The following is a 9,744-nucleotide window of genomic DNA, read 5'->3' on the forward strand; positions in this document are numbered from 1 at the left end:
TAATGTCGATATAGTTTGAAAGCTTCGGATCTAATTGTGTATTTTTGCAATGAGTAATATATTTACGTGAAACTGTACATAATTGTTACAGCATGAAGACCACAAGCACTCACGAGCATTCTGTAGCAGTAGACGCCGAATAGATTCTCCTCACAAGGGATCGTCCAAATGTTTGAGGTCGCTGGGTGGCTGACCTTTAACCTCTCAGGTTAAGAGTTGCTTTCGCTTGGCAAACCGAGACGAGATGATCTATTCTGACACGACAACACTTACGGACACAAAAGGTGTGAGCCATAAAAAGGTACAGTATACGTTTGGGTGGTTGGCCTTTGTAAATAAAGGCAGCTTTTTTTTTTTTTTCTTTTTCTTTTTTTTTTTTTTTTTTTAAATACAAAAAAAAAAAACAGAAACAAAACTATTTATCATGCTGCCAAGGCAGCGTTGCAATTATTTAGTCACTGACTAAAAATATCAGTATTAATATAAACTTAAAAATAAATAGCGACTCATTGACTCTCATTCACACAATTTTAAGACTTTTTTTTTTTGTAAAATTCTATACAACATAAAATGTCACTGAATTTGATCTGGACAAAAAAAAAATAAAATAAAATAAAAAGATGACAACATTTAAGGTCAGCTTGGAATTATTGTGTTTCAAGTTTGAGGCAGGCTGCTTAAGAAAAGCAGAAATTATTTGTCCGATTACCAAAAACATCTGCCGGTTTATTGAAGAAAAATCCTAAAATGCTACCACGTATTTAACGAATGTGGAACCTCGAATTATCTCCATTAAATATTTGTTCTCACAGTCTAGCTTGAGCTGAGAACGCTTTTGTCTTTGCATTTCTCTACATATTTGAGACTGCAGCAGATGGTTTAGCCGGCCACTAGTGATGGGTAAATGAAGCTTCAAATGTGCTTCATGAACCAGTTGTAGTATTTTTGGACTCCTGCAGATGGCACTCTCGGTTCAACATTGGGCTGAAAGCACACTGACTTGCCATTTTTTTTTTAAAATGCTTTATTTAAACCAACAGTGCCATCTAGAGGACGAAAAAATACAACAACTGGTTCATGAAGCAAATTTGAAGCTTCATTTTCCCATCACTACAGTCCCGATCAGGCACTCAACTGAAACAAGCACTCTCCTGATTCCATTGTCCAGTAATTGGCTTCCTCAAGAGATGACATGTTTCGAACTCTCTTAAAGGCAGTAAATATTGGCTCTTCTTGGAGTCGTATCAAAATAAACCCTTCGCTACTTCCGAAACGGCGGTGTTTATGCTGATCCATAAACCTTGGGAGGCACATAAATTAATCTGGTACCAAGCGTCCTGCTCACGAGTCGCGCAGCTAAGGCCTTTTGTGGAGCGCAATGTCACATTAGCTCCGCGCTTGAAAATCTCAATTCAGAAATCTTTGAGCAGCAAAATAAATGCTAGGAATCGCAACATTTGATCACAGTAAAACTCACATGAGAAGACAAATAAATACAGCGTGAAACTGAAATCGCAAAAGACAGCACAGTCGCATAAAAGCGGGGATGGATGTCGCTAACGTTGATCGCCTTCTTATGCTCCCTTCGTCTCCTGAGACAGAAGGAGAACATTTACATCCTCCAGCTACTGCAACCAAGCCCGTATTAAAATAAAATAAAAAAATAAAAATAAAAAAAAAATCATGAGTGAATCTTGCGGCCTCCTGACCAGCTGGAGGCCTCGCTGCTACCTGATGCGCCCATCAGCTTGCGGCGATCTCATTTGGGATTTGGGGTCAGGGCTTAGGGAGCTCCAAGGGTTCTTGGGGCAGGCCTGCAAGACGGGGCAGGCGGTCGGACCCACGGCGCAGATGTCTGCCGCCTCCCACAGCTCGCCCACAAGACTGTCGACCCAGTGCTCCAGTTCCGGGCCGGTCAGGGCAGCGTTCCTTTTGGCCTGCTCCACGTAGCCCAAACTGACGGGGATGTTGAGCACCGGGTTCAGGCCGTGGAAACTCTGCTCCATGTAGCTTTTCTTGGATGGCCCATTGTGCAGCTTCAGAGTTTCTTCTGGGGAAACACAGCCGAGAACACACTCAGTCTTTGAAAGAAAGCAAAAATAAACATTACGCCACAAGAATCTGCTGACCATTTAGCTTGGATTTATTATTATTTTTTTTTTTTTACATGTTTGTTACATCACCCCCCCTCACTATGTTGTCTTATTTAAAACACACAAGGCGGCCGCTTAGTCATTCTTCTCATGACAACGGAGTCCTTCAAATGTCAGAGACACAATTTCTTCTTAAATCACCTTCCCCAACCCTGAGCTTCAGTCAAGCTGTAAATTCCTCACTTGTCCTCTAACTGGGGTGCTCGCCATGGCTTTTAAGCCTGTTTGGGGAACACAAACTCTCTAACACCCGCATGTGAGCAGACATCAGCGCTTTTCATGTGTTGGTGACACACACAAAAAAAAAAAAAAAAAAAAAAAACAGTCAGACATGGAGGTGCGCCATCTGATGAGTTTAGACGTGGCTTATTTTTTCTTTTTTTATCAGGTGCCTAAATCACTCGCAGAAGCCATGTGAGGGTGTGTGTGTGTGTGTGTTTGTGTGTGTGTGCATGGCGCTGCAAGTGCAGGTAGAGGGTCACGTTGTTAACTTTTACAGGCACTGCATGCAAGAGGATGCCAGACATGGCAGTAAATAAGCAGCGTGCGGAAGGAGATGCCTAAGAAGCACAAATCGTAAAGCGGCTTCGGAGAACGCCGTGGTCCAATTTGCAAAAATCTAAAAACATGCCTATAACCTTACAATCTCATCTCACAAAAGCAGAGAAATATTTACGGTCTTGATATGGAAAGTGCCAAGAGGATAATGGAGTTAAAGCCCTAATTCATAGTACATACTTGTATAGATATTATCATAAATCCATTTAGAAGTAATTTTCCCGGATGAGGGGAGAGTGTTGTTGCGATTCGCTCAAGCTTCCAGTGACAACCCGGAAAGGAACACCGACGAATTTGTCCGCCAGATGTCACGATTTTTTTTTTATTTTTTTTTTTTTTATGTCGCAATACTTTGGATTTTAGGTAGGGGGCAGCAAAATCGAAACACTGTTCAAGAGGTCAAAAAGTTGAGGGCAGTAATCAAGTTTAATTGATTGCACAATCCATCCAATGCAAAGATTTAAAGGCTGTTTTTAAAAAAAAAATTCCTTACCACTCTCATGAAAAGATGCTGATTGGTTGTTTTTGACACAGGCATAAAAAAATACATTTCCAAAAATAATTTTTCAAAAAAAAAAAGATGTCTCTCCTCGATTGTTGACCTTTGTTTACTGTGTGACACTCCTCAATCGAATTCAAATGTCACACTATTATGATGTCATGCTAGCTAACTCGGCTGCCAATTCTCCCCGACACACCTCACAAGTCTGCGTTTAATGTTTGAAACGATACGACGCAGCGCTTAATAGAATGTAACGTTTTCTCACCTTGTCGTATAGGCTGGCGCTTGTTATAGGCCAAGGGGGCGATAAGGAAACGCATCTCCGCCACAGGGCTCCAGTGGTGAAGGATGCGGACACTCCAAACGCCGGGACGCAGAGGCTGGTTGAGCGGTGGTCGGTAGTGGGTGAACTCAGCGCTCGCGTCGATTAGAATGTCATAGGTGGCCGCGATGACGTTGGTCGGGTCGATCCACACGACGGTTACGGTAACGTTCGGTCCTTTAGCCCACTTTTGCATTCCCACCGTCTCATCCATCGGACCCATCAGGCCGCCAAAATTTCGGAAAATTCGTTCTTTGGCATCCCACTCTGTACCGATCTAGCAAAAAAAAAAAAAATTGGGAAATCGAAAAAGAGACAACTGTTAGAGATGGGGATGTATGAATTCCCTCCAGTGCACAGAAGGCAGTAACAGACTGCATCACCATTTCACCGTACTATTAAGATAAGCAACACCCGGGCGGAATTATCATGGGAAATAATCTTCAGCATGCATTTTTCATCAAACAACCCAAGCCTGCACACAGCCGTTACACAGACTCTAGCATACAGACGCTGACAATTTATTTATTTTTTTGCCTCGTATCGGAGTCTATTTGTCCACAGTTGCTGGGAGGAACGTATATAAATTCACCAGACTTCCACACCTTGTCTTGGACAGCGTACTGCGGCGCCAGAAACAGCAATCGAGATTACAATTTGACATCAGTGCAAGAATCGAAAATATGGGCGGCGTTAATTTCATATATATTGACACGCCGATGACAGCTTGTCTTTGACACCGACTGGGATTAACCGCATTGTCTCCGTTTAGTAAATGCAGCGGTGATACATCTCAGTGATGAGCGAAGAAAATATCCCTCCTCTTTTCCGGTCTGCATTTATCACACTGGAACGTGTGGCGGATTACAACACCTTTTCTGTACGCTAAATGAGATGCGGGAAATCACTATTAATAGAGGAGGGCGAAAAGGATGATAGCGATAGAGGTAGCGCCCGCAATTGAAAGAGGTGTCGGCCGAAATGAGAGAACGATGACGGCGTTAAGGAGTGCTCATCCTGACAATAGTAGCTGATTAACACAGCCGCACCCTACGAGACAATCAATGTCTGACTGGAATGGACTCCGTATTACATCCTTTGAGAGTTGAGAATAGGATGTACGTGATAAATATAGAGCAGTAAAATGAACGCGAATGAATCAGGTGTCTTGTGCAAAAGACAGCCCACTTTCGTCTCAATTATTTGACTGACCTTTGCCATTCCCCCCGCCCCTTGGACCTTGGTTCTCTGCTCTTTAAATGGATAATCAACTCATGTCTGGCCACCTCGGTAGCTCATTAGTTTAGCCAAGGCTTACTCACGGGCACTCTGCATCCCCAAATTGATTGGCAGAAGGAACATAGAGAGGGTGGCGGAGTTCAGTTCCGATTAGTAAAGTACACGTTTTATGCCAAAAATTCTTTAGCACACGTTAGCATTGGTGCACATGTCGCAAAGTGCTTGTGCTGGGTAAATGAAGCTTCAAATCTGCTTCATGAACCAGTTGTAGTATTTTAGGACTCCTGTAGAGGGCGCTCTCCGTTCAACATTGGGCTGAAAACACTGAGTTGCCATTTTTTTTTAAACCCTTTATTTAAACCAACAGTGCCATTTCGAGGACGAAAAAAACACAACAACTGGTTCATGAAGCAAATTTGAAGCTTCATTTTCCCATCACTACTTCTGCCCGTTGATTGAAACACAATTTTTTTTTGTCACATTTGTATTTCAGTGGACTATATGGATAAAATGGGAAGATAACGAAAAGCGCCATGGACAAATACATTTCCATCCTGTGTCGCTTGTTTAGAGATAATATCAGCATGCAGCAGTGCTCTGTATGGTGTTTGTATTCTTTATTTCATTGGCGCATGCACACCGTTTCACGGCTACAGTATGAGTCACTCGATATTGATGACACAGCTATCGGCATTCTGCCTGCACACCCCACGCTGTTAATAAAACTCAACCTTAACGGGGATTTACAGATTCAAATAGTATCGTGGCAAAGACAAATGAACTGGAACGCTTGGTGGAAACATGGTATTACAGTTCCAGTCAGTCGTGTTTTGGGCTGGCATTTTAGATTTAGTCTTAGTTTTTCGGACGAAAATGCTCATTGGTTTTCGTCCGATTTAGTCGTTCCTATTTGTGATCATTTTAGTCGACGGAAACTCCCCCAAAAAGTTTTCGTAAATTTGGTCGACGGAAACTCAAACAGGTTTCAGTTGAGTTTAGTTAAAAATAGGCCCACAAGCCAATAGCAAAGACTTTCCGATCGATTGCTAAGGATTATGAATTACAAACAGATAAAAAATGGGAACAGTGGAATCAATGCTCATTGCTCCAAAATAAGCCGAGAACCAAACATTTTATTTGGCGAGCGACCTGCGTGCCCGAATGAGGATAAGTTGCACCAGCGTTGCGATTTTCTGAACGACAGATTACGATTAAGATTTACAACAGGAAGCGATACCATAAAATATGAACGTCTGACGAACAATTCCGTCTCGTCTCGTCTTGTCAATGAAAATTTATGTTCGTCACTCTCATGGAGGTACCATATGTGCGAGAGGTACAGCAAGCCACCAGAACCAAGAAACCGTTTCTTGAGAAAGAAAATGGGTCAAACGCAGATTAACTTGCGGCCCATCGCAGCTTCAGCCTATAGCTTACATTGACCTCCCCACACAACCTGTCCCTCGGTGCCGATTACCCAATAAGCTTGGGCTTAGGACCAAACACTCATTTGCTCACCGAGCCAGAAGCTTATGACCTTGTTGCGCTTATAGCTCTACTTAGAAGACGCCTCTCCTCCGCTAATTCCGATCCCGTAACCTTTATCTTGAACCGCGGTCGCCTTTTCGCTTTCTCTCGTTCGCTGTAACGTCAGCGTTGCTCTCGATCGCTGACGCATTGCTACACGAGATCCCGCATCATAATTATTTTTTACCCTTCTTCCCTTTCGAGCAGGGGTCTTCAATCCTGTTCCTCGAGGGCCGCCGTCCTGTATGCACGGTGTCATCTTTAATATTATCTAGAACCAGAACCCCGTTACAGTCGTGACTCTCAATCCATAAATTCATGGACAACCATTAAAGCTCCGGTTTTGTTTTTCCTCCATGACCCTGAAAACCGTTCCTCTTTGTCACTGGTTTGCTGGCGCCCACAGAATGACATCTCCATTAATTTAGGTAGGTCAATTTGATTAGGCAGCATCTTGGACAGCCACAGTCGGCATCTGGCCCTGTTTTAAAACCTCGGGGCACGCATTCCCCCCCCCCAGGGCCCCGTTTGGACCCTTATTATTTTTGTGGATGTAATCAAACACAGGTGTTCGCCATGGCGTCAGAGAATTCCCCCGAGGCGAGGTGAGGCGGTTACGCTACGGAAGCTAGGATGAATTGATGCGGGCGATGTGGAGAAATAGATGAGGGCAACATGCTGAAGAGCAGAGACGCCGCTCTCTGTTGGAGCCGACGCATCCCAAAAAAGCGTCACTCCTCACGGCTTGGAATTTGGTGTGACAAACAAACGGCCACAAGCTTTTGCGCTCATCTGCAGCTCATTAAGAAAAAGGAGGCAAGGGGTGAAATGTAGAAACATTTTGATCACCACGCCAACAGGGCTGGAAAGACAAACAATTTATTTTTCAGCTTGTTGTTGAAAAAAAAAAGGGACCACCCCGGCTCCATGAACCCTTTAAGCGAGTCAAGCATGTAGCTTCCGTAGAAGAGGTCATTCCTCTCTTTTCTGACGACCGCAATGCCTTATTTAAGGTCTTTCCGCTCTCGTATTGTGAGACAGACTGACAAGCAGCCTGACTGACAGCCACTGCGCAGTGCAAGACACGGAGCGCGCTGTGAGGCTGAGCATCCAGATAAGAGTCACTGCTCACATCACTTCGCTGTCACTCACGGTTTCATACGCTCAACACACAAACGGGGGGGGCTTAGAGAGCGGGAGCTGCATGGCGACTGGGTGTCTGAACTTCCTTTACGCTCCCTTTGAGATGTTTGCAAAAAGGTCAAACTGAGTCTGGGAGAGTCCAGGTAGACACAAGCGACGCCTGCAGGCAGCAACAGACCAAACCAATCCATTCATACGTTTGATGACATTTCAAATGCGACCCAGCTGGAAGCTAAGTGACAAACCAGAGCAAAATGTCACTTTACATTCACTCAGTTAATTTTGTGCATGCTGCAAATACACTCAGTGGCTGTCACGTCAGAGCCCAAGCGGCTGGAACCTTCACTGAAAAAAAAAATCAAGGCAAGCTTTCCACAGTGTAGGTGAGAGGACATTATATTCAGGATCAACAAATGAGCAAACTTGAATTCATTTCATAACATCATACAAGGCCATTACTTGTGTCATTTTAACGGTAGATTTCCGGGTTAGGCGTGCACACTCTTCGGCAGGGGTGTCAAACTCATAAAAAAAAAAAAAAAAAAAAAAAAAAATATATATATATATATATTTATACATATATATATATATATATATATATATTTATACATATATATATATATATATATATATATATATATATAAATATATATATATATATATATGAAATGTATATTTTCATAAAATACCCATTTTGTAGAGAACACAGAATAATATGAACTATCAATCAATAAATCAATACAATCAAGCCCAATCAAAATATGTGGTTCAATCAATTCATTTTCTCCCATTTTCTCGCGGGCCAGATTAAACCCGTTTGCGGGCCTGATCTGGCCCGCGAGCCGTATGTTTGACACCACTGCTCTAAGGAGTACTTTGATGTAATTACACCAACTGTCGTTGACGTAGAGACAGAGCCCACCACCTCGCGTTCTCCCCGAGTTCCTCGTCCTATCTCCTTCACCCGTCGTTCGGAAAGCGCAATAATACGGATTGTCCTTGAATACTCTTTGAAATCGACACCTTGCATGTCGCAGACCCATCTTGTGACGGAGTGACCGGACATTGGACATGATGACGGTTAAAAGGACGTTTCTTCACCCGGCTTCAGATGCCTCCAGGTTTTCCCTTTTCCCTTGGCCACGGCAGGCTTGATGTTACTTCAAAGCAATGCCCGATGTAGCAAAAGTTCACCCCGGCTGGAGGTGAGCGGCCGATTGCCTCCCGTATTGCCGCGGAGTGCGAAACTATCACAGATCAACCATAGGATCGCGAGAGAAACAGCGATTGCCTTATAGCTTCATGTCCGATTTAGCTCATAACTAGAATTCAGCATTTACACCACACACATTAAACACGGGGGAACGCGATGCAAGGTCACACGAGTCTCCGGTCACACCTCACCAAGTGGTGTGCGGATTTGAAGGGAGACATACAACAGAATATGCAAACTCACCTCTGCAAACTGCAACCTGCTGAAGGTGCTTTTTGGAGGAGTGGTTAACTTGAAGATCTTCTTGGGTGCCACCCAGGTCTCCATTGTCTCGAGTTTGCTCGTTGCTAGATTGGTGGCGTGGTGCCTGACAAGGTAGCCCTGGAACTGGTCAGATTGGAAGTAGAAATGCACAGACACTGGGTGGCCCATGGGGAAATACCTGGAAGAAAATTTAGAGAACAGAATCGCAAAATCATTTGATGTGCTGTTTTCAATTGGTATGCAATCCCCCCCCCCCCAAAAATAAAAAAAAAATAAAACAAACTTGGAACTGCTGATGTATATGGCAACCATTAGACAATCAATGAGCTCTGTGACTGTGTGACACGGCTCACATAAATGCTGTGACCTTTAGCGAAGAGACACCGATCAAAGGTTCGTGTCTCCCAAACTATTAGTCAACCTTTATTTATATTCTTCTGCATATGTATGAGAAGGCAAGATATGTGATGGACGGCAACATTCTGACTAGTACATCGACTAGAACCGCATGCAATGATACTAATTCATGTATTATTATTATCTTTATAATAATTTTTTATTATGTATTATTTATTATAATTTATTATCATTATTTATTATTTATTATTTATTATTTATTATTTATTATTTATTATTTATTATTTATTATTTATTATTTATTATTTATTATTTTAATTTTAATTTTAATTTTAATTTTAATTTTAATTTTAATTTTAATTTTAATTTTAATTTTAATTCACCCAAATTTGACTTATGACGTTTTGGCCCGATGCTATACAAGTGAAACTATGGCGGAGAATCACTTCTGTGATCTTCAAAGTCA

General features: G+C 42.6%; 1 protein-coding gene across 1 annotated transcript in view; it reads right to left on the reverse strand.

The window, feature by feature from the left end:
* Nucleotides 1–371: 371 nt before the first annotated feature.
* xylt1 (xylosyltransferase I) overlaps nucleotides 372–9,744 on the reverse strand; it is a 63,536-nt gene continuing 54,163 nt past the window's right edge. Inside the window, exons 9-11 of the mRNA XM_088303650.1 lie at nucleotides 8,901–9,099; nucleotides 3,479–3,812; nucleotides 372–2,050 (exon numbers count right to left, since the gene is read on the reverse strand). Coding sequence (XP_088159776.1) covers nucleotides 1,728–2,050; nucleotides 3,479–3,812; nucleotides 8,901–9,099 — 856 coding nt within the window. The 3' untranslated portion in view covers nucleotides 372–1,727. The remainder of the gene's footprint in view (nucleotides 2,051–3,478; nucleotides 3,813–8,900; nucleotides 9,100–9,744) is intronic.

This window comes from Idiotropiscis lumnitzeri, chromosome 8, assembly GCF_059441095.1.
Source record: "Idiotropiscis lumnitzeri isolate Australia: NSW breed Sydney's pygmy pipehorse chromosome 8, RoL_Ilum_1.0, whole genome shotgun sequence".
Taxonomy (NCBI): domain Eukaryota; kingdom Metazoa; phylum Chordata; class Actinopteri; order Syngnathiformes; family Syngnathidae; genus Idiotropiscis; species Idiotropiscis lumnitzeri.